Source organism: Oncorhynchus mykiss, chromosome 8, assembly GCF_013265735.2.
Source record: "Oncorhynchus mykiss isolate Arlee chromosome 8, USDA_OmykA_1.1, whole genome shotgun sequence".
NCBI classification, from domain to species: Eukaryota; Metazoa; Chordata; class Actinopteri; order Salmoniformes; family Salmonidae; genus Oncorhynchus; species Oncorhynchus mykiss.
In genome coordinates, this window is record NC_048572.1 from 62,078,170 (window position 1) to 62,102,410 (window position 24,241).

The 24,241-nt window shown below is 43.6% G+C and overlaps 1 protein-coding gene across 1 annotated transcript in view; it reads right to left on the reverse strand.

Moving 5' to 3' along the window:
* The window catches only part of LOC110530303 (laminin subunit gamma-1), a 77,629-nt gene that overhangs the window by 10,173 nt on the left and 43,215 nt on the right, over nucleotides 1-24,241 (reverse strand). The window contains exons 3-23 of the mRNA XM_021613226.2: nucleotides 21,901-22,031; nucleotides 18,951-19,120; nucleotides 18,040-18,228; nucleotides 17,033-17,150; nucleotides 16,564-16,662; nucleotides 14,951-15,087; nucleotides 14,630-14,752; nucleotides 14,311-14,500; nucleotides 13,992-14,104; nucleotides 13,099-13,320; nucleotides 12,254-12,442; nucleotides 11,058-11,303; nucleotides 10,717-10,870; nucleotides 10,260-10,402; nucleotides 9,823-10,001; nucleotides 9,455-9,611; nucleotides 8,939-9,144; nucleotides 8,367-8,446; nucleotides 7,951-8,088; nucleotides 7,670-7,814; nucleotides 7,183-7,332 (exon numbers count right to left, since the gene is read on the reverse strand). Of these exons, the coding sequence (XP_021468901.2) occupies nucleotides 7,183-7,332; nucleotides 7,670-7,814; nucleotides 7,951-8,088; nucleotides 8,367-8,446; nucleotides 8,939-9,144; nucleotides 9,455-9,611; nucleotides 9,823-10,001; nucleotides 10,260-10,402; nucleotides 10,717-10,870; nucleotides 11,058-11,303; nucleotides 12,254-12,442; nucleotides 13,099-13,320; nucleotides 13,992-14,104; nucleotides 14,311-14,500; nucleotides 14,630-14,752; nucleotides 14,951-15,087; nucleotides 16,564-16,662; nucleotides 17,033-17,150; nucleotides 18,040-18,228; nucleotides 18,951-19,120; nucleotides 21,901-22,031 (3,279 nt within the window). The remainder of the gene's footprint in view (nucleotides 1-7,182; nucleotides 7,333-7,669; nucleotides 7,815-7,950; nucleotides 8,089-8,366; nucleotides 8,447-8,938; nucleotides 9,145-9,454; nucleotides 9,612-9,822; nucleotides 10,002-10,259; nucleotides 10,403-10,716; nucleotides 10,871-11,057; nucleotides 11,304-12,253; nucleotides 12,443-13,098; nucleotides 13,321-13,991; nucleotides 14,105-14,310; nucleotides 14,501-14,629; nucleotides 14,753-14,950; nucleotides 15,088-16,563; nucleotides 16,663-17,032; nucleotides 17,151-18,039; nucleotides 18,229-18,950; nucleotides 19,121-21,900; nucleotides 22,032-24,241) is intronic.

The following is a 24,241-nucleotide window of genomic DNA, read 5'->3' on the forward strand; positions in this document are numbered from 1 at the left end:
AGAACCCGATGGTCACTGACAGAGTTCCAGAGTTCCTCTGTGGAGATGGAAGAACCTTCCAGAAGGACAACCATCTCTGCAGCACTCCATCAATCAGGCCTTTATGGTAATGGCCAGGCAAAAGCCACTCCTCAGTAAAAGGCACATGACATCCTGCTTGGAGTTTGCTAAAGGCCACCTAAAGACTCTCAGAACCATGAGAAACAAGATTCTCTGGTCTGATGAAACCAAGATTGAACTATTTGGCCTGAATGCCAAGCTTCATGTCTGGAGGAAACCTGGCACCATCCCTACGGTGAAGCATGGTGGCGGTAGCATCATGCTGCGAGGCATGTTTTTCAGCGGCAGGGACTGGGAGACTAGTCAGGATCAAGGCACAGATGAACGGTGCGAAGTTCAGAGATCTTGATGAAAACTTGCTCCAGAGCGCTCAGGACCTCAGACAGGGGCGTGGGGTCACCTTCCAACAGGACAATTACCTTAAGCACACAGCCAAGCCAACGCAGGAGGGCTTCGGGACAAGTCTATGAATGTTTTTGAGTGGCCCAGCCAGAGCCCGGACTTGAACCCGATCGAACATCTCTGGAGAGACCTGAAAATTGCTGTGCAGCGACGCTCCCCATCCAACCTCACAGAGCTTGAGAGGATCTGCAAATAAAAATGGAAGAAACTCCCCAAATACACATGTGCCAAGCTTGTAGCCTCATACCCAAGAAGTTCTGAATACTTTTGTAAATGTGATATTTCAATTTTTTTGCTTTGTCATTATGGGGTATTGTGTGGAAATTGATGAGAAAAAAACTAAAAAAAACTTTACGAATGCACTGTATCTAGTTGTTACTGCTCGAATAAAACAATCTCGGTGACCTACAGCCTAACGATCAAACAGTCGACTAATTGATATAAAAAAAATATATATTAGTCTTTTGCATAGAAGTGTGGGCAGTAGCATTTACTTTTAAATTGTTTTGAATATACAATCAATCTTGCAGAACGCGCAGACAATGTACATGCCGTACATTGCAGGGGGAACCAGCCATGTTGCAGACACCGATGTCGTGCTACTGGACAAACTAAACAGCCTTTGCCCACTTTGAGGATAACACAGCGCCGCTGACGCGGCCCGCTCCCAAGGACTGTGGGCTCTCCCTCACGTCGGCCATAGAGAACAAGACATTTAAGCGTGTTAACCCTCACAAAGCTCCCGGCCCAGGCGGCATCCCTAGCCGTTTCCTCAGAGCATGTGCAGACCAGCTGGCTGGAGTGTCTTCGGACATATTCAATCTCTCCCTATCCCAGTCCGCTGTTCCCACTTTCTTCAAGATGTCTACCATTGTTCCTGTACCCAAGAAAGCAAAGGAACTAAATGACTATCGCCCTGTAGCACTCACTTCTGTCATCATGAAGTACTTTGAGAGGCTAGTTAAGGATCATATCCACTCTACCTTACCTGACACCATAGACCCACATCAATTTGTTTACCGCCCCAATAGATCCACAGACGATGAAATCGCCAATGTACTGCACACTGCCCTATCCCATCTGGACAAGAGGAATACCCATGTAAGAATGTTGTTCATTGACTATAGCTCAGACTATAGCTCAGCCCTCCAAGCTCATCATTAAACTTGGGACCCTGGGTCAGAACTCCGCCCTGTGCAACTGGGTCCTGAACTTCAACGGGCCACCCCCAGGTGGTGAAGGTAGGAAACAACACCTCCACTTCGCTGATCCTCAACACAGGGGCTCCACAAGGGTGTGTACTCAGCCCCCTCCTGTACTTCCTTGTTAACTCATGACTGTGTGGCACGCACGCCTCCAACTCAATCATCAAGTTGGCAGAAGACAACAGTAATAGGCCTGATTACCAACAAAGACAAGACAGCCTACAGGAAGGAGGTGAGGGCCCTGGCAGAGTGTTACCAGGAAAATAACCTCTTCCTCAACAAAACGAAGGAGCTGATTGTGGACTTCAGGAAACAGCAGAGTGAGCACACCCCTATCCACATCGACATGACCGCAGTGGAGAAGGTGGATAACTTCAAGTTCCTCGGCGTACACACCACTGACAATCTGAAATGGTCCAACCACACAGACAGTGTGATGAAGGAGTCTGAAAAAAATGTGTCTTGACCCATAAGAGAATCAAACCTTTACAGATGCACATTTGAAAGCATGCTGTCGGTCTGTATCACCGCCTGGTACGGCAATTGCACCACCCGCAACCGCAGGGCTCTCCAGAGGGTGGTGTGGAATGGTCAACACATCACCGGGGCACACTGCCTGCCATCCAGGACACCTAAAGCACCAAATGTCACAGGAAGGCCGAAACGATCATCAAAGACATTAACCACCCGAGCCACAGCCTGTTCACCCCGCTATCATCCAGAAGGCAAGGTCAGTACAGGTGCATCAAAGCTGGGACCGAGAGACTGATAAACAGCCATCAGACTGTTAAATAGCCATCAACTAGCCGGCTACCACCCAGTTACTCGTCCCTGCACCTTAGAGGCTGCTGCTTTATATACATTTGAAGTCGGAAGTTTACATACACCTTAGCCAAATACATTTTAACTCAGTTTTTCACAATTCCTGACATTTAATCCTAGTAAAAATTCCCTGCCGGTCAGTTAGGATCACCACTTCATTTTAAGAATGTGAAATGTCAAAATAATAATAGTAGAGAGAATGATTTATTTCAGATTTTATTTCTTTCATCACATTCCAAGTGGGTCAGAAGTTTACATACACTTAATTAGTATTTGGCAGCATTGACTTTAAATTGTTTAACATGGGTCAAACATTGCGGGTAGCCTTCCAGAAGCTTCCCACAACAACTTGGGTGAATTTTGGCCCACTCCTCCTGACAGAGCTGGTGTAACTGAATCAGATTTGTAGGCCTCTTTTCTCGCACACGCCTTTTCAGTTCTGCCCACACATTTTCTATAGGATTGAGGTCAGGGCTTGTGATGGCCACTCCAATACCTTGACTTTGTTGTCCTTAAGCCATTTTGCCACAACTTTGGAAATATGCTTGGGGTTATTGTCCATTTGGAAGACCAATTTGCGACCAAGCTTCAACTTCCTGACTGATGTCTTGAGATGTTGCTTCAATATATCCACATTATTTTCCTTCCTCATGACGCCATCTATTTTGTGAAGTGTACCAGTCCCTCCTGCAGCAAAGCAACCCCACAACATGATGCTGCCAACCCCGTGCTTCACGGTTGGGATGGTTTTCTTCGGCTTGCAAGCCTCCCCCTTTTCCCTCCAAACATAACGATGGTCATTATGGCCAAACAGTTCTATTTTTGTTTCATCAGACCAGAGGACATTTCTCCAAAAAGTATGATCTTTGTCATCATGTGCAGTTGCAAACCGTAGTCTGGCTTTTTTATGGCAGTTTTGGAGCAGTGGCTTCTTCCTTGCTGAGCGGCCTTTCATGTTATATCGATATAGGACTCGTTTTACTGTGGATGTAGATATTTTTGTATATGTTTCCTCCAGCATCTTCACAAGGTCCTTAGCTGCTGTTCTGGGATTGATTTGCACCTTTCGCACCAAAGTACATTCATCTCTAGGAGACAGAACGCGTTTCCTTCCTGAGCGGTATGACGGCTGCATGGTCACATGGTGTTTATACTTGCGTACTATTGTTTGTACAGATGAACGTGGTACCTTCAGGTGTTTGGAAATTGCTCCCAAGGATGAACCAGACTTGTGGAGGTCTTGGCTGATTTCTTTTGATTTTCCCATGATGTCAAGCAAAGAGGCACTGATTTGGAAGGTAGGCCTTGAAATACATCCACAGGTACACTTCCTACTGACTCAAATGATGTCAATTAGCCTATCAGAAGCTTCTAAAACCATGACATAATTTTCTGGAATTTTCCAAGCTGTTTAAAGGCACAGTCATCATAGTGTATATGTAAACTTCTGACCCACTAAAATTGTGATACAGTGAATTATAAGTCAAATAATCTGTCTGTAAACAATTGATGTAAAAATGACTTGTGTCATGCACTAAGTAGATTTCCTAACCGACTTGCCAAAACTATAGTTTGTTAACAAGAAATTTGTGGAGTGGTTGAAATCGAGGTTTAATGACTCCAACCTAAGTATATGTAAACTTCTGACTTTAACTGTACATAGAATCACTGGTCACAATAATAATGGAACACTAGTCATTTTAATAATGTTTACATTCTGCTTTACACATCTCTTATGAATATACTGTATTCTATTCTGCTGTATTTTAGTCAATGCAACTCCGACATTACTCGTCCTAATATTTACATGTTTCTTAATTCCATTCTTTTAGTTTTTAGATTTGTATTGTGTTGTATTGTTGTGAATTGTTAGATTCTACTTCACTGTTTGAGCTAGGAACATCAGCATTTCGCTACACCCACAATAACATCTGCTAAATATGTGATTGTGACCAATAAAATGTTATTTTATTTGATGTTTAGTTGGAAAAAGTCCCTGAAAAATATCAAAACATTCTGCTCACAGCTCTACAGAAATGTGATCCCTCTATTTCTGAAACTATCCGCCACCATTGTTGCAACCCCTATTACCAGCCTGTTCAACCTCTCTTTCATATCGTCTGAGATCCCCAAGGATTGGAAAGCTGCCGCAGTAATCCCCCTCTTCAAAGGGGGAGACACCCTGGACCCAAACTGTTACAGACCTATATACATCCTGCCCTGCCTATCTAAGGTCTTCGAAAGCCAAGTCAACAAACAGGTCACTGACCATCTCGAATCCCACTGTACCTTCTCCGCTGTGCAATCTGGTTTCCGAGCCGGTCACGGGTGCACCTCAGCCACACTCAAGGTACTAAACGATATCATAACCGCCATCGATAAAAGACAGTACTGTGCAGCCGTCTTCATCGACCTTGCCAAGGCTTTCGACTCTGTCAATCACCATATTCTTATCGGCAGACTCAGTAGCCTCGGTTTTTCGGATGACTGCCTTGCCTGGTTCACCAATTACTTTGCAGACAGAGTTCAGTGTGTCAAATCGGAGGGCATGCTGTCCGGTCCTCTGGCAGTCTCTATGGGGGTGCCACAGGGTTCAATTCTCGGGCCGACTCTTTTCTCTGTATACATCAATGATGTTGCTCTTGCTGCGGGCGATTCCCTGATCCACCTCTACGCAGACGACACCATTCTATATACTTTCGGCCCGTCATTGGACACTGTGCTATCTAACCTCCAAACGAGCTTCAATGCCATACAACACTCCTTCCGTGGCCTCCGACTGCTCTTAAACGCTAGTAAAACCAAATGCATGCTTTTCAACCGATCGCTGCCTGCACCCGCATGCCCGCCTAGCATCACCACCCTGGATGGTTCCGACCTAGAATATGTGGACATCTATAAGTACCTAGGTGTCTGGCTAGACTGCAAACTCTCCTTCCAGACTCATATCAAACATCTCCAATCGAAAATCAAATCAAGAGTCGGCTTTCTATTCCGCAACAAAGCCTCCTTCACTCACGCCGCCAAGCTTACCCTAGTAAAACTGACTATCCTACCAATCCTCGACTTCGGCGATGTCATCTACAAAATGGCTTCCAACACTCTACTCAGCAAACTGGATGCAGTCTATCACAGTGCCATCCGTTTTGTCACTAAAGCACCTTATACCACCCACCACTGCGACTTGTATGCTCTAGTCGGCTGGCCCTCGCTACATATTCGTCGCCAGACCCACTGGCTCCAGGTCATCTACAAGTCCATGCTAGGTAAAGCTCTGCCTTATCTCAGCTCACTTGTCACGATGGCAACACCCATCCGTAGCACGCGCTCCAGCAGGTGTATCTCACTGATCATCCCTAAAGCCAACACCTCATTTGGCCGCCTTTCGTTCCAGTACTCTGCTGCCTGTGACTGGAACGAATTGCAAAAATCGCTGAAGTTGGAGACTTTTATCTCCCTCGCCAACTTCAAACATCAGCTATCTGAGCAGCTAACCGATCGCTGCAGCTGTACATAGTCTATTGGTAAATAGCCCACCCATTTTCACCTACCTCATCCCCATACTGTTTTTATTTATTTACTTTTCTGCTCTTTTGCACACCAATATCTCTACCTGTACATGACCATCTGATCATTTATCACTCCAGTGTTAATCTGCAAAATTGTAATTATTCGCCTACCTCATGCCTTTTGCACACATTGTATATAGACTCCCCCTTTGTTTTCTACTGTGTTATTGACTTGTTAATTGTTTACTCCATGTGTAACTCTGTGTTGTCTGCTCATACTGCTATGCTTTATCTTGGCCAGGTCGCAGTTGCAAATGAGAACTTGTTCTCAACTAGCCTACCTGGTTAAATAAAGGTGAAATAAAAAATTTTAAAAAATCTAATTAGCCATTGCTCTTTATTTTAGAAACAGCCGTAGCCCATTTCAATAGTTCAAAATTCAACCGCAAATAAAGGGGCGTTATTGTCAAAATAAATGCTGAATGGTACTGATGGGGGAGCAAAAAGCCTACAGTTACATTTTGGGATATCATTTTTTACAATATACCGTATCGTCTTGACAATATCGCAATATTATTTTTGCGTTAGTTGGCTGCACCTGCACCATCTTCTTCTTAAATATGGAGCCAATTTGTTTTCAGCACTTTTATTTCCATTACTGATCAAAACTGGTTTTCTCACGTCTTTCTCTTGTCCCTCTGCAGCAGACATGGTGAGCAACACGTTTGGAACATCGAATCACAATAAAATCACAGTACCGAATCGGCAAGAAATATAGAATCGTGAGAATTGCAAGACACATCGTATCGGCACCTAGGTATCGGGATAATATTGTATCGCAAGGTCCCTGGCAATTCCCAGCCTTAGTGAATGGAGGGTGTTTTTCAGAGTTCTAACGCACGTTCACAGTTTTAGGATGGGTCGGATTTATAACGGGAAACATGTATGGTGTGCGGCAAGTTTATAAATCAATATTTTTTTATGGACATATTTCTTTCATTAATGGCACATGCAGATATTTAGTGTGAAATTTACACAATTGTAATGAGGCACCTGATTTTGCAGATATCCTGGTTGGAAAAAGCAGGAAATCAGGGAATCCTCCAACTGGGATTTCTGGTAGCCTGAGAATTTGGGAAAGTTATCAACATTTTGTAACCCTAAGTAATGGTCTCCTGTCCTACCTGCTGCTCAGTCTTTCCCTTCTCCAGCAGCTTGCGGACCTCAGTCTCCTTCCCTCTCAGGTCGTCCCTCAGGTCGTTGTACTCCTTCTCTGTCTTGTCAATCAGCTTGTCCAGGTCTGACGCCTCCTTCTTGATCTTGCTCGCTTCGCCCTGTAATCAGAAGTCAAGGTAAGTTATCTTTCAAGACTTGGAAATGACTTCAGTAATGTCCTGATGGCCATTTACATTTATGTCTTGTGATACACAAACCCTTTCAATGAATCTGAAGAGTATCCTGTCAATCATTCGAGACAGGGAACATATTCCAAAGGGTTGTTTCATCAATGAAGAGATGCCTGATGATGCTGCTTACCTCCCAATTGACATCCTATTCCCTTTCTAGTGCGCTAATTTTGACCAGTAGTGCACTATTAAGGGAATAGGGTGCCATTTGGGATGCAGAAACTGTCTCCCCCTAAAAGAGGAGTAGTCACTTCATGCAACTGACCTCCAGTGATTTGGTGTTGAAGGGTGGCAGGCTGGTCAGGTTAGCGTAGATCTTCAGGGCTTTGTCGCCTGCCTCCTCTGCCTCAGCATGCACTTTGTTGGCCTGTTTCACCAGGTTATTAGCCAGGTCCTTTGCTTCATTGTACCTAAGAGGGTGAACATGACAGTTTCAATTATTGACATGTTCTGGACAGAATAAATGTTCCTGAAATGGGATTTATTTCGATTGAGAAAATAAAGGAAAATCATCACAGAAAAGTGCTGTTGCTGACAGTGACATACTTCCTGTTGAGCTCGTCAATGTCAATGTTGGTCTTTCCCTCGCCATCTAGAGTCTTCATCAGCAGGTTGAGAGCCTTGGTGGATGTGTCGTTGGCATCCTTGGCAATCTTCTCGATTTGATCCGCATCCATTTTATGTCTACAGATGTAACAGGATGAGGCTTATTATTTCATCGACTACGTGACGGGGCTTCTTACAGCTCAATAAAAATTTAATAAAAAGGGGTGATTGGGTTCACGCACCCAAAAATATACATTTTAGTTCTGGCCTACCAATTATATTGATTTAATTAAAGCAATTCATATTTCATTTTTTTGCGTGTTCCCCATTTTTCAGCCAAGAATAGCACATCCCAGACATCCCAGGCAATACATTTCAGAGAACAACAATTGTTTCATCATTGTAGCAGTTCTTACTTGTCGGCCAGATTGCGAGCCTCCTCTGCCAGAAGCGTCATGTTGTTAGGATCTGCGGTGTTTGAGGGTGTTTTGATGTCCTGGGCGAGAAAAATAATAAAGTACGAAATCAATGAACCCCCATTATTTATTTTTCATGCAGGAGGTCTTGCTCATTGTGCTACGGGACCAAATATGAACCGGGGGTCTGTACAACAAAAATAGACAAATAACATGGTGCTCAAAGCATCGAGATCCTACCCTTCATAATATAATTATTTGTTATATACAATATTTTACCAAATATGATCCGTTTTTAGAATGAAAGCGTTAATTTTTTTGTTATGTTGCTGTTGGATGCTGATGTCCATTCTATGGATTCTATATGTAATTATACAGCTCCAAGTATCTTCCTGAACACCTGGAGCAATACAATTACATATAGAATCCCTAGAATGGACATTATTATCCTAGCAACATGACACCAAAAAGATAACTTTCATTATAGAAACTGATCATACATGGTAGAACATTGGATGAATATTGTATAAAACAAATACATTTCTCAAAATGATCATTAGGGGATGACCGACCAGTTTGCTGATGGCGTCCTTGGCCTTATCCAGTTCCTCGCGGGCACGGTCGACCAGGTTCTCAGCGTCTCGGACCCGGTTGCGGGCCTTGTCGGTCTGGGTTCCCGTGTCGTCCACACCGCTCCTGATGTTCTGCAGACGGTTCCACTGAGTGGTCAGCGTGTTGTTCAGGTTTCCCAGGCGCTCCAGCAGGCCTTTGTCTACATCTGAAAATATAGATTAAGAAGTAAATAAAAGTACATTTCACATAGTCCTCTCTGATCCAGCACCTGGGACAAGGTTTAATGGATACCACCACACTACATAACTGAAAAGAGCATTCACAACTAACATTCCTGAATCATTTGATTTAACTCTTCTGGGATAGAACAGCATTCTTTCAAGTTAATTATGCCGAATAGTTCTTTAAAAATTGAAATAAGGGCCTTTCTTGTCTAATTCTAGTTGTTTCAAGCAAGACCTTCTTTAAAATATATACATATATTTTTTAAAATGGACATATTTAGAGTCCTGTACCTTTGCTGGTCTGAGCCTCCTCCAGCAGGTCCATGATGGCTTTCTCTGCCTGCTTTAGACGGTCCTCAAAGGCCTTGTCACTGACAGCCTCCGACGTAGAGCCCAGGTTGTCAATCAAATTCTGCAGGTCATGCAGCTTCTGTCTCTGCTGGTTCACCTATGTAAGTGTAAAACCATAAGGGTTAGTGTGGTTGCCTATGCAGCTATACAGACATGTCAAGCACACAACTTAATTAAATATAGTTTTAAAATATTTGGACAAAGACAGTGAAGAGAGACAGGAAAGGAAGGAGGAGAGACGGTGTGCTAGAACTCAACTTTATTAACACAAATAATTAACTGACGAAAACAACACCAAGAGTCTGTACCTTGTCTCTGATGAGAGAGTAACAAGCTGGACACTGCTGGCAGCCAAGAGTAGAGCGGTTGTAGAAGTAGTTCTCCTCACACATGTCACACCTGGCTCCTACAAAGCCTGGGCTGCACTCGCAGCGGCCATCGTCCTTACACTGGGTCGTGGAGGAGCCCTCTGGGTCGCAGTCGCACGCTGAAGTAGAGGAAGAAGAGAAACAGATCAATTAAAAAGGCTCGTAAAACATGTGTGATTCCAGAGTGGAGGTTTGAAAAGCTACAATGACAAATACAGAGGGGAATATTCAAGTCAGAATGATATTCTCTTCCCATCAGACACAAACTCCACACGTGATATAGTAATGCACATCTGCACGCCATAATATGAAATGTTACAAGAGTTTAATCACAATGGTCGAGGATAGAGAAAGGAGGAAAAGTATGGTAGCCATACGTTTGCAGCCAGACAATCCGAATCCAAAGAAGTTGACCTCGCAGCGTTCACAGCGCAGACCGGTGACGCCGGGCTGGCATTCACACTGACCGGAGCTGATGTCACACTGACCATTGGTGGACCCAATAGGATTGCAGGTGCATCTGTCACGACAACAAAATAAAATCAAGGCATACTACAACTTAGCTATTGAAACATAGCCATGAACACAATCAAACAGCTAAAGCTTCATATAACAGACCACCATTTCTAGTAAGATAATTATTAATTTTAATAATTATTCATGTTTATTGGTCTTTATTTTTGTATTGAATGTGACAAATCACAAACCAAAAAAAGATGATACATTTCTATGGCTTTTCTACAAGGGAGTACCTTATTAATTACTCAGAAATACTTCTACTAAAAGCTGGATATTGAGGTGTAAAAAGTGAAGGTCTACAGAGTGGGTACTGACCGTACGCAACCTGTTCCGCTCTGCAGGTTGAAGAAGCCAGGCTCACAGGCGCTGCAGTCCCTGTTGGTGACGTGGGCGAGACACGGGCACTGGCCTGTGACCTGTAGACAGCTGGTTTGTCTGTCCACTGTGCCGTACGGAGAGCAGGAGCAGGCTGGGGACAGGAGAGAAGAGAAACCCATGACTACCACTGCAAGCATCAGTCATCTCTGTATAGTATGTGGAACTCAACAGTACACAGGATAGAATGGAATAGAGAGAGACCCATTATCACAGATGAACACATCAGTCAGTATGTGGAACTCAACTGTACACACACACACGTCATTTTCTCATCTTACGTTTGCACTTGTCGTTGGGGTTGGTGGCCAGAGGGCTTCCATAGAAGCCCTCTTTGCAGCGATCGCAGAAGAAGCCATCTGTGTTGTAGATACACTTGAGGCACTCCCCGGTCTCTCGGTCACAGTTGCCCACAGCGTTGGGGTCGATGTTGTCGCTACACTTACAGGCCCGACACACCCTCACCGGCTCGTTCTCACCCAGGGGGTCTCCGAAGAAACCGTCGTCACACAGCTCACAGCGCTTGCCTGGGGAAAGATGCAATTCATAGTTTGGATTACGTGATAATGAATATATTTGAATATCTAATAAAAGCTGCCATACATACAACTCCTGAACTGAATTGAGAAATAGGTACATACAATAAACGCAATGGAATCAAAGTCTGTTAATAGAAAGAAAATGGTCCAGGTCACCTTTATGTCTGTATGGGAATATGGGGATGTTATTTACATGCATGTTGCAGCATCCACACTTTAAACCCTTGGTTGCTGTATATTGTTGTGCCCCAAGGTTCATTACTGGCTCTGGTTTCAAAACTTAACACTATTCCTTATATCTAGAAGTAGTTTTGGGCCTCTTTAGCCGCCAGAAGAGAGCAGAATTTTATGTTATTTATCTATAAAGCGTTAATGCAAAAACATCCAATGTATTTGACATCTCTAAACTCTTATCGAATGACTCATTCTAAAACTAGGTTGATGAATTACACTTCAGATCCCACCCAGTTTCTACACAGATCGGAAAATGCACCTACAGTTATGCTGCACCCTACATGTGAAACAATTTACACAAAACTATTAGAATGGATGTTCTCGTGCCTCTTACACAATTAAAAAAATATATTTCTGATCTTTTAAATGTTAATTGTGATTTTTTTTTTCTTAATGAGTATGTCTTGTGTCTGTGTATTTATGCATATGTTGTATGTTTGTATTAAAAAACAGGCTCTACTGCAAATGAGACTTTGGTCTCAGTTGATCCACAGTATAAATATGTTTTCATTTTATTTTTATAAACAGTCTTGAATTGTGATAAATAGTAAATAATTCAACCAGTGTTTGACACTTTCAAAACTACCCACAGACTATGCCTAACAGTTGATTTGGTTCTAATCTATAAATCTGCAAAGTTTCCACCACAGATTATTTACATGCGTTTTTTGTTTTTTTAATCACAATCTCTCTTTAAATATTACCTGTGGTTCCTGTGGGACAGTTGGTGCAGACAACCTCCTTGGTCTTGGGAACGACAGCACAAGTGGATCCTCCGGGGCAGGGGCAGGGCTTGCAGTCGCTGGAACTCCCCACAGTGGAGTCTCCATAGGAACCGTCTTCACACCTCTCACAACTGAGACCAGCTGTGTTGTGTTGGCAGTCACACATCCCTTCAAACAGACATCAAACACACACGTCATGTCTCTGATTAAGAGGGGTTGGGTTAAGCGCGGAAGACACACTTCGGGTGAATGCATTCCGTTACGCAACTGACTAGCTATCCCCTTTCCCTTCTCTTCCCCTAGCCACCACCAGGGGGGAGTCTAAGACCGATGAGCGTTTAAGGGGCCCACTATTTTATATCCAGACACCTTTTTATAGTAGATGAGGAGAGAGTAGGCTGCCTATTTTATTGAAACTTTATTTAACTAGGCAAGTCAGTTAAGATACATTCTTATTTACAATGACATCCTATCAGTCATGTTTTAAACCAACCACAAATATCTTTATAGCAGAGTGTTATTACTGGCTGATGTTGGTGTGATCTGTTACTCCATGTTCTGTTCCACTCTAAGATAACAAGGACTTTTAAATGTTGAACCATCCACTGTTCCAAACAGACACATTTAGACATAGCAGATAGAACCCCAGGTGTACTGCATGGCTCCTGGCTGAGACATATACCCAACCAGTCATGTGATGATTGAAGACTCGTCTCCAGTCTCTACTCCTTGTTGTTTCCCTATGGGCCCTGCTCTACAGTAGTGCACTATATAGGGAATTGGGCGCCATTAGGGTGTCAGCCACTCATTGTCATCTCCCTGACCTGTGTCGGGGTTGCACGTGTCACTGTGTCCGTTACAGTTGCAGGCGTCACAGGAACTGAAGGCCCCCAGGTCTGGTCTGTTCCTCCTGTATCCCAGGGCGCAGTTCTCACAATGCTGTCCCATGTAGCCCTGAGGGCAGGTACACTTCTCTACCCAGCGGGCCGGGGTCCCGGGACCTTTCCTCGCCGTGATCAGCATTACATCGTCAAGGTAGCCAGCACCTGGGGAACGATGAGCATTGATTAGATGTCTGCATCATGTCTTGAAAAAGGCCCCTAGGCCGAAATGTTGACATGGAATCAAAGACACAGACCACCAACATTCTTGTCTCCCAGCTTTCTATTTTCATTGCATTGATTAGGCTCAATTGGTAATGTCTAAAGTATTGAGCTAAGTGACTATTACTATGTTTTTGCCCTTAGAGTTATCTTGATATTTGTTCGGAGAGGATCTGATGACCTCAATAACAGGGGAAATCATCACCATGTAGTGTCTTTAGGGGAAATGAGAAAGATTCAGCCTTAACCTGAGCACTAATATTATGACTAGGTTGGAGTTTCAACATCCTCTCTGTGATTAGCTGAGAGATGTCCTCAGAACTGTTAAAAGCATATGAAATCCAAGCGTATCAGTTCGCTTGACCTAACTAACTCCCAAGCTTGTCATGGTCCAATCCTACAGATACTACTGTAGGCTTGGGCCCATATTCATGAAGCATCTCTAAGTAGGAGTGCTGATCTAGGATCCGTTTTCTGCCCTTTATGTACAGGGGAAACATGATCATAGATCAGTACTCCTACTCTGAGATCCTTTATGAATACAGGCCCTGAACCAGGATGTATGGTTTACATTGTGAAATGAGGTGAGGCGGGGCGGATGAGTGGATGCATACTTCTCTCGCTGTAGGTGCCACGGATCTTGATGGATGTCAGATTGTGTAGGAGCTTCTGGAACTCAGACTGAGGGAGGGTGGGCCTCCAGGGGTAGTCTGTGCTGTCGTGGAGCCTAACAGAAAAAAAGAGGGGCATTCACAACATCAGATAAGACACATTTATGCATTTGCTTTCTAATGTGACAATTTCAAAATTATGTTATTACCACAGAATAGACGGTAAAAAGTCAACTTTCATATTACAAATGATTTACTTTTGTTGTGCTGGTATTCTACAGTATACACATCTGTAGGTTATGGCTGCATGATTTCCACCAACCTGAACACAAATGTCTGCATGTTCTCCCCAGGATAGGCATTTCCCTGAGCAATGAGAGGCACAGCCACTCTGAGGCCAGCCCCCTCCAGAACCACATCTTCAGCTGAAAGGCGTGTGTCTCTCCTGTCCACCCGGAAGTTCAGGGTGAGGTTCTGGCCGTAGCTCAGCAGCTGATTGCCCAGGAACCTCTCTACAGTAACGAGATAAGAAAATACTTGTTAGGCTCACTCCAATGAAGTCTTCTTCACCACAATAGTTTAAAAATAAAAGTCCCTCTTTCTCAAGAAAAGTATTTGAGTTAGTGTCAGTTACACAGTACCTGGAGCCACAAAGTACATGGGGAAGTAGTCCTCAGAGATGAGGGAAATCTCCTCTCCACCAGCAGACCACTGGACTGAAACACTGGAGCCGTCACGCTGCTGGGCTGTCCACTGCTCATCATCTAGGAACAGGTTTCATGTATGTTACATTTAATTCTATCAAGGCATATCTTTACATCACAACTACCTCTGAATGATCCTAATCTAAACAGTGATATTTGCATACTTCCTGAATATTTCTATAAACTTACTTCAGCTTCTTTTTTATTAGTAAATAAGCCTGGTCTGAGCCCATAATGGAAAGGTGTGTATGGGCTCACCTTTGTCGAAGGTGGAGGAAACAGTGTCGATGCTGTAACCTTCAGCGCTGTCACACACAGAGGAGTGTTGGAAGCAGAAGCACAGAGTGCAACCCTGCGGGTTCTGGGGGTCCAGGTTGAAGTAGCCCAGCTTACACCTGAAATAAACCACATTAGCCATTTAACATCAACTTACATAAATTATATGAGCATGGGTAAGTCTATCTGCAAATATGAGATAAAGTCAACATATATATTTTTCATAGTTTTTTATTTAACTAGGCAAGTCAGTTAATTAAGAACAAATTCTTATTACAATGACGGCCTACCGGGGAACAGTGGGTGAACTGTCTTGTTCAGGGGCAGAACGACAGATTTTTACCTTGTCAGCTCTGGGATTCGATCTAGCATCCTTTCAGTTACTGGCCCAACGCTCGAACCACTAGGCTACCTGCCGCCCCATATACTGTAATAATTAATTTCATTATATGAAAACAAAGTTAACTGTATGAAACTGAGTTAAAATATGGCTTTAGGCTTGGAAATGTGAAAGTATTGACATACAGTTTGAGGCGTAGGCTATATTCTATAATGAGTCCCATATTGCCTTTCAAGTAAAATGCGCTGACACCTTAAGTGAATGACAGCCTTTGGGAGAACAGCAATTTAGTAGACTGTGAAACTGCGGTCTTCAAAAAGGCAGACAGGCAAACGGTCTGTAATTTCAGCCACTTGTTGTGAGTGACCATGCAGCATCTGACAAACTGAATGCGTCCAAAATGGCACCCTATTCCCTATATAGTGCACTACTTTTGACCAGGCCCCATTTAAGTAATAGGGTGCCATTTGGGACAAATCCATAGTGGGGGGATTATTCGTACCATCTGTGGCCCATCTGGGAGGCTGGGAGGAATGTTACACCCACCAGTGTCTGTGGAGCCGGGGTTAGGTGGTGGCCATTGCACAAAGGCAGAGAGAAGAGTGTCTCAGGCAGGCAGCAGACAAGGTAGTGGTGACTGGCTGGGTGGCCGGACTTGGGAGAAGCCATAGAAGGCCTGGCTGCCAGTCGGTCTCAGTGGGGAGGAGTGAGCTATCTATGGGTTATTTTGTCTCCTTCGCTGCGAGGGGAGTCATACTGCCTGTCTAATTCCATTTTACACACATACAGAGCATTCTTTCATTGAGAGAGAGAGGTACTCTCCTGTGTGTATCTGTGTTTCTGTGTGTCAGGGACTGCTTTTAAACCTCTGTGGTTTAACCTCAAAATGTCATAACAGAAGATGAGCTGAAATGCTGCCATGAATCTTTAACAGTTTCCCTTCCCAATGAACAATACCGTAAACTGTGTTGCACTAGCGGAATGGAGCTAACTCATATTTCACTGCCAAAGTGACAGTCTTTCGTAACCCTGTTTCATTCAAAACCCATCAACATTCAACAATTCCCAGACAAAGACAATCCTAACTGAAAATCCACCTTATTAGAGTGTATTTTCAGTATAAGGAAATAATGTTTATGTGTGTACTGTGCCTCTGTGTGTGTGTGTGTGTGTGTGTGTGTGTGTGTGTGTGTTACACTGTGTGTCTGTGTAATTAATCCCTGTGGCGGAGAGAGCGAGTGGGTCTGACACTGACCTGTCACAGTTGAAGCCCTCCACGTTGTCCTTGCACTGGCAACGGCCTGTCTGGACATCACACTCCTGTGTGCTTCCAGAAGGGTTACAGGAGCAGGGTCTGGAGAGAAGAGGGGTGGGGGAGGGGAAGGGAGAAGAACAGCCATTCACATAAACAGCATGGGTCTGATAACCACTATCTATTCTAAAGCAAGCCTGCTGCGAGCCTGTTTATCTAAAAGGACCATTGCTGGCCTGGCACACAACTACATCCCAAATGGCATCCTATTCCCTATATAGTGCACTATATAGGGAGAAGGATGCCATTTGGGATACACCCTAAGATTGACCGCCTCCATCTCACTCCCAAATAAACACATGAAAAGCGAACAATAAATAAACAAGAACAAACCGTCATAAAACGTTTGACTTGGAGCAATGCAAATATAAATATCACAAATAACAAGAGTTATTAGCTTGGTGTTTTATACCTGCAGCCTGCTTCGGTCAAGGTGTGGAAGCCAGGTTGGCAGTGGTCACACTTGTCCCCCATCACACCTGGTTTACAGCTGCAGCGCCCTGTGTTGTCACACTGAGTGGCCAGAGAGCCTGGCAGTAGAGAGAAAGAAGCACAGATCAACATCAGTTCATCATTTCAACACACATGTGAACGATCATTGTTAAACAGCCCAGACAATTCACACAACATGTGGACAATCTTGTTCGAATAGCCTGTAATGGGATCTGGTGGTGTCCATGTCGCAATTGTTTGGCGGTGGTTTTCAAGGGTAGCATATGTGGTTATAGAGGAATTATGAAACTTAACATACTGGTGACAACAGCTTTAACCTATTAAGACTTGCATTTTGTCTCTCAATCCAATAAAATGTTAACCCACAGCACTACAAAACACAGACTGCCTTCAGACTGTATATTATTTTACCCAATAGAAAGCAGCATCGCATTTGTGGAAACCAAGACTGTTCTCAGGGCAGGTCTGGTTGTAGTTAGATATGTTCGAGTCGCATCTGGGACAATTTTAGCATTTTAGCCAACCCTAACCTAATTCTCCTAACCTGCCACATAACATGTTCCTAACCTGCCTTGCTAATTCTCCTAACCTGCTATGAAAAGTAGCATCTGTAGTCAAAACAAACAGACTTGCCCTGAGAACAGTCTTGGTTTCAACTAATGCAATACAGCCAATATAAACTGTAAGTATTTAATGATACATTAAAACTTGTGGTTCATTGCTCAATCCAATATAACGACAAGGGCAGTCACAACAAAGCCTGGCTTCATGCTGTACTTATCTTCTTACCCCAATAGAAACAGTAAGTCTGCGACCCAAATGGCACCCTATGTCCCAAATAGTGAACTGTACGGCTCCTGTCAAAAGTAGTGCACTATATAGGGAATAGGGTACCAATTGGGAAGCTGCCCTCTTTTTACCCCAATAGAAACAGTAAATACGCAATGGTATGGTCCAGACACTCACCCACTGAGTTGCAGCTGCAGGGCAGGCAGCGGTTGCCAGATCGGTCTCTGTAGTGATTGTCCAGGCAGCGCTCGCATTTAGGCCCGTCAGTGTTGTCGGCACAGTTGTGACAGTGTCCACCGTGGCCGGTGGCACGGTACAGCTCAGGGTCGAAGTAGCACTCTGCACTCTTGCCATTACAGTTGCACTCTGGGACCACCAGAAAAAGTAGATATTAGCTTATCCCATACAAATGTATAGGACAATGTGTGGGTGGGATCAATGAATGTGTATACGGGGAGGGAGCAGTACAACTACAGACTAATGTGATTTTAAACCGCTGGATTTAAGAGTGGGAAAGATAAAAGCACATTTTCCATACCAGGCTTTGGTAAACTAGCCATTAGTTTATCCCATACAGTTTTAAGGACAATGCATGGATGGGTTCAATGTAGAGGTGCTTACTGTATATGGGGAAGGAGGTGGTAGAGCTACATAGTAATCTGATTGAAAGCAAATTTTATACTGAACCTTCTCTGCAGTTAAGGGTAGGTAATTTCATTTCGCACATTTTCCATATCAGGCATACTTTTCCCTAAGTGGTCTGCTGGCAAAGTTTAGTTTTAGGAGACAGATTATGTGGCCTGGAGCAGATTGAGGCAGTGTGGGCGTGAGAAGTGTGGTGTGGACTGTTCTGAACAGGATTAGTCACACATTTGGGGTATGATATGAATGTCTGCCCGGCCTGGCCTGCACAGAAACAGGAAGGATCTCTTGCTATGGGACTTATGCAGACACTCATCTCTTGGGCTGTGTCCCAAAATACATCCTATTCTCTATGTAGTGCACTACTTTTGACCAGGACCCATAGGACTCTGGTCAAAAGTAGCGCACTACATAGGGAATAGGGTGCCATTTGGGAGAGCACTTACCCAGACACTCGTTAGGGTTATTGGCTGTAGCTCGCCTCCAGGGACGGTCGTTGTAGAACGGCTTGCACACATTGCAGTCATCACCCTCTGTGTTGTGCTTGCAGTTGCAAACCGGCTTGTCGAAGCCGTTGTTTTTCACACACTCACTCGCATGGCCGTTGCACTTGCACCTGGAACAGCGGAGAACAGTCTGTTAGTCACCGTGAGAGTTATAATGCACAACTCAAACATCTGTGTCTCAGAGTAAGAGGATCAAGTCCCCGCTGTCTATGTCATCTTACTCATTATGATGTAAAAGGCAAAAACTGATCCTAGATCAGCACTCCTACTCAGAGACCTTTAGGAATATGGTCCTTTGCACTGGTCTTAGAGGACTTGACCATAAGCATTAAATGGAACTCAGTTATTGATTTTAATGGACGTGATTACTTGGTTAAGCAGTCTAATAGTCCAACTATACTGTATATCAATGGAACTTATTTTCAGTGTAATCATATGAGTCGATGACCTGTCAGCACAGGATAGTAGCATGATTACAGTGTTTCCCCTATATTCATTCAGCAGCGGCGCCACACCAGTTTGGCTAAATTGCCAAAATCTCGCACTATCCCTTTAAGATCAGAGTGCCAAGTTAAAACTTATATTGCTAGCAATCTGAGTGAGCAGTGGCACGAATGAGAGCACAGCCACTGCTTGCTCCTCATCGTCTCTCTATAGGGGAAACACTGGATTATATTTACAGTAATCTACAAATACGTGTTCACCCATCCATATTAGCATGACAGATGGCAGCAAACGTTGACTCCAACTTGCTATAACAAGTCACTTTACTACTGGTATAGAACAGGCTTCATTTTGATAAATCAATCATACTGTAAATATTCTACAAAATCAAATGTTATTTATCACATGCCCTGAATACAACATGTGTAGGTAGACTTTACAGTGAAATGCTTGCTTACGAACAACAATAGAGAGTTTACAAAATAAAATACACAAGAATGGAGCTACATACAGGGAGTACCATTACCAGATCAATGTGGAGCTACATACAGGGAGTACCAGTACCAGATCATTGTGGAGCCACATATAGGGAGAACCAGTACCAGATCAATGTGGAGCTACATACAGGGAGTACCAGTACCAGATCAATGTGGAGCTACATACAGGGAGTACCAGATTAATGTGGAGCTACATACAGGGAGTACCAGATCAATGTGGAGCTACATACAGGGAGTACCAGATCAATGTGGAGCTACATACAGGGAGTACCAGATCAATGTGCAGGGATACGAGGTACTTGGGGTAGATATGTAAATGACGGCAGAATAAACTAACTAGGCATGCCGATCGATAACAACAACCGTAAAATACAGAACTGCGTAGCAGCAGCAAATGACGAGTGCAAAAGTGTGTGTGTTTGTGTCAGTATGTGTGTGTGCGCACATATGTAATGTTTGAATGTGTGAGGGAGTGACAGTGTAGTGTGTGAGTGTGTACATGGTGTGTATATAAAGTGTAGTGAGTGTTCGTAGGGTCAGTGCTAGATAGCGTCAGTGCAGATAGTTCAGGTACCATTAATTGACTATTTAGCAGTCTGGTTATTAGTGATCTTATGGCTTGGAGGTAGAAGCTGTCTTAGAGCCTGTTGGTCCAAGAGCCAATGCTCTGGTACCGTTTGCCGGACGGTAGCAGAGTGAACAGTCATGGCTTGGGTGGCTGGAGTGTCTGGCAATTTTTTGGGCATTCTGGACCATGTTAAGTCCTTAGTGATATGGACGCCATGTCCTTAGTGATATGGACGCCATGTCCTTAGTGATATGGACGCCATGTCCTTAGTGATATGGACCCCCCCCCCCCCCCCCCCCCCCCCCCCCCCTGGGTTGTGCCGTGGCAGAGATCTTTGTGGGCTATACTCGGCCTTGTCTCAGGATGGTAAGTTGGTGGTTGAAGATATCCCTCTAGTTGTGTGGGGTCTGTGCTTTGGCAAAGTGGGTGGGGTTATATCCTTCCTGTTTGGCCCTGTCTGGGGGTATCATCGGATGGGGCCACAGTGTTTCCTGACCCCTGTCTCAGCCTCCAGTATTTAGTGTGTCGGGGGGATAGGGTCAGTTTGTTATATCTGGAGTACCTCTCGTCTTATCCGGTGTCCTGTGTGAATTTAAGTATGCTCTCTCTAATTCTCTATTTCTCTCGGAGGACCTGAGCCCTAGGACCATGCCTCAGGACTACCTGGCATGATGACTCCTTGCTGTCCCCAGTCCACCTGGCTGTGCTGCTGCTCCAGTTTTAACTGTTCTGCCTGCGGCTATGGAATCCTGACCTGTTCACCGGACGTGCTACCTTGTCCCAGACCTGCTGTTTTCAACTCTCTAGAGACAGCAGGAGCGATAGAGATACTCTTAATGATCAGCTATGAAAAGCCAAATGACATTTACTCCTGAGGTGCTGACTTGCTGCACCCTCGACAACTACTGTGGTTATTATTATTATTTGACCATGCTGGTCATTTATGAACATTTGAACATCTTGGCCATGTTCTGTTATAATCTCCCCCCGGCCCAGACAGAAGAGGACTGGCCACCCCTCATAGCCTGGTTCCTCTCTAGGTTTCTTCCTAGGTTTTGGCCTTTCTAGGGAGTTTTTCCTAGCCACCGTGCTTCTACACCTGTATTGCTTGCTGTTTGGGGTTTTAGGCTGGGTTTCTGTACAGCACTTTGAGATATCCGCTGATGTACAATGGGCTATATAAATAAATTTGATTTGGCCTCCTCCTTTAAAGGAATATAATATGATTTGTTGCTATTTTTACTTTTATGTTATAATTTCTAGAAGAGACAAAAACAATGGCATTGGTCAAATAAAAAAATGTGAAGAAGGGAAAAGCCAGGCAGTGGATGCTGACAACAGTTGTTGGAAGATAGCATAAAGCTGAGGGAACGGCTCTCACCTTCCTCCCACTGCAAAGTCTGAGACAGCGTAGTAATAGGACTTTAGGACCTTGGGATCATTGAACACTTCATCTCCAAATGTGTTGAGCCTGTTCAGGGTCACTTTGATATCTGTGGCTGTCACCCATTCCTGAAAAGAAAAAAGACAAATGGACAGTGTTAAAACACAGACAGGTCAGACTCCACAAATATGTGTGCCAGGCCTTGCCTGCTAAATATGTTTGGAGAGTTATTCATTTACAACTTTGCTTGGCGGACAAGAAAAGGGAGAGAGGGTTGAAGATTCCAAAGTGAGTTGCACGATAGGTGTGTTTGACTTGAAACTAATTCTTATCCTGTTGAAAGTTTCTATTTCAAATGGGAGACAAAACCCTATCCCTGGTACTAGTGCAGCTGTTTAGAAGGGGAAAATAAATACAGCAAAACTAATCTAAACCAAACCTCAGAAATTCTCGTGGAATCAGACTGGTCCCAGAATCAGAACAACATTTTGAAAGCCTTTTGTTTACTTGCTTAGAATTACAGCAGCAGAGGACATATCTGGAGTGAGCACTGGAAGATCGCACAAGGAGTATTACCAAGAAAGTTGGAAACCATAGGATAACATCTGTAAAAAAAAAAAAAAAAAAGTCTATCCTGTTCCACAAATGGCGGTTTATAATAAATAGTCTGTTTTACATTTAACATTGTAACACAATGTTCTGAATATTTCTGAAGAGGAGTTGTAAACGCAGCCAAGTCAAGCGTGTATCATCTCGCTTGCACGTGCAAAATTATTTGCCAACAAACATTCTGCAGAATTATTGGGAGTCTAACTACTACCAGCAGACTAATTTAAAACATATTTCAGGATAGGGTTTTTGCTGATAACAGCTCCAATGTTTTGCCATTTATAGCCTAACTCTACTAGAAGAGTCTGACACATCCATAGGGCAGCCATGAGTCAAAGCAGGTTCCGTCTGTCTCAGGCACGGGGCCAATGGCTCTCCTGGTCGACTATTTTATTGACTTCAATGGCACTATCTCATACATTTCCAAATGTATCCAGGCAGATATTTAAAGCTGGATGAAAATATCATTTTTCCCCCCAGTTAATTATCTTGAGACTAGGAGGTCGACCGATTATGATTTTTCAACGCCGATAGCGATACCGATTAATGGAGGACCAAAAAAAGCCGATACCGATTAACCGGCGAATTTGTTTTATTTATTTGTAATAACGAAAATTACAACAATACTGAATGAACACTTATTTTAACTTAATATAATACATCAATAAAAATCAATTTAGCCTCAAACAAATAATGAAGCATGTTCAATTTGGTTTAAATAATGCAAAAACAAAGTGTTGGAGAAGAAAGTAAAAGTGCAATATGTGCCATGTAAAAAAGCTAACGTTTAAGTTCCTTGCTCAGAACATGAGAACATATGAAAGCTGGTGGTTCCTTTTAACATGAGTCTTCAATATTCCCAGGTAAGAGGTTTTAGGTTGTAGTTATAGTATTTATAGGACTATTTCTCTCTATACCATTTGTATTTCATATACCTTTGACAATTGGATGTTCTTATAGGCACTTTAGTATTGCCAGTGTAGCGGTATAGCTTCCGTCCCTCTCCTCGCCCCTACCTGGGCTCGAACCAGGAACACATCGACAACAGCCACCCTCGAAGCAGAGTTACCCATGCAGAGCAAGGGGAACAACCACTCCAAGTCTCAGAGCGAGTGACGTTTGAAACGCTATTAGCGCGCACCACGCTAACTAGCTAGCCATTTCACATCGGTTACACCAGCCTAATCTCGGGAGTTGATAGGCTAGAAGTCATTAACAGCACAATGCTTGAAGCACAGGGAAGAGCTGCTGGCAGAAGGCACAAAAGTGCTGTGTGAACGAATGCTTACGAGCCTGCTGCTGCCTACCATCAATCAGACTGCTCTATAAACTTAAGACACTTAATTATATCATAATAACACATAGAAATACGAGCCTTTGGTCATTAATATGGTTGAATCCGGAAACTATCATTTCGAAAACAAAACGTTTATTCTTTCAGTGAAATACGGAACTGTTCGGCATCCATAAGTCTAAATATTGCTGTTAACATTGAAGGTTGTGCAATGTATGTCATAATTACGTAAAATTCTGGCAAATTAGTTCGCAATGAACCAGGCGGCCCAAACTGTTGCATATACCCTGACTCTGCGTGCAATGAACGCAAGAGAAATGACACAATTTCACCTGGTTAATATTGCCTGCTAACTTGGATTTATTTTAGCTAAATATGCAGGTTTAAAAATCTACTTCTGTGTATTGATTTTAAGAAAATCTAACCATTGGAGTT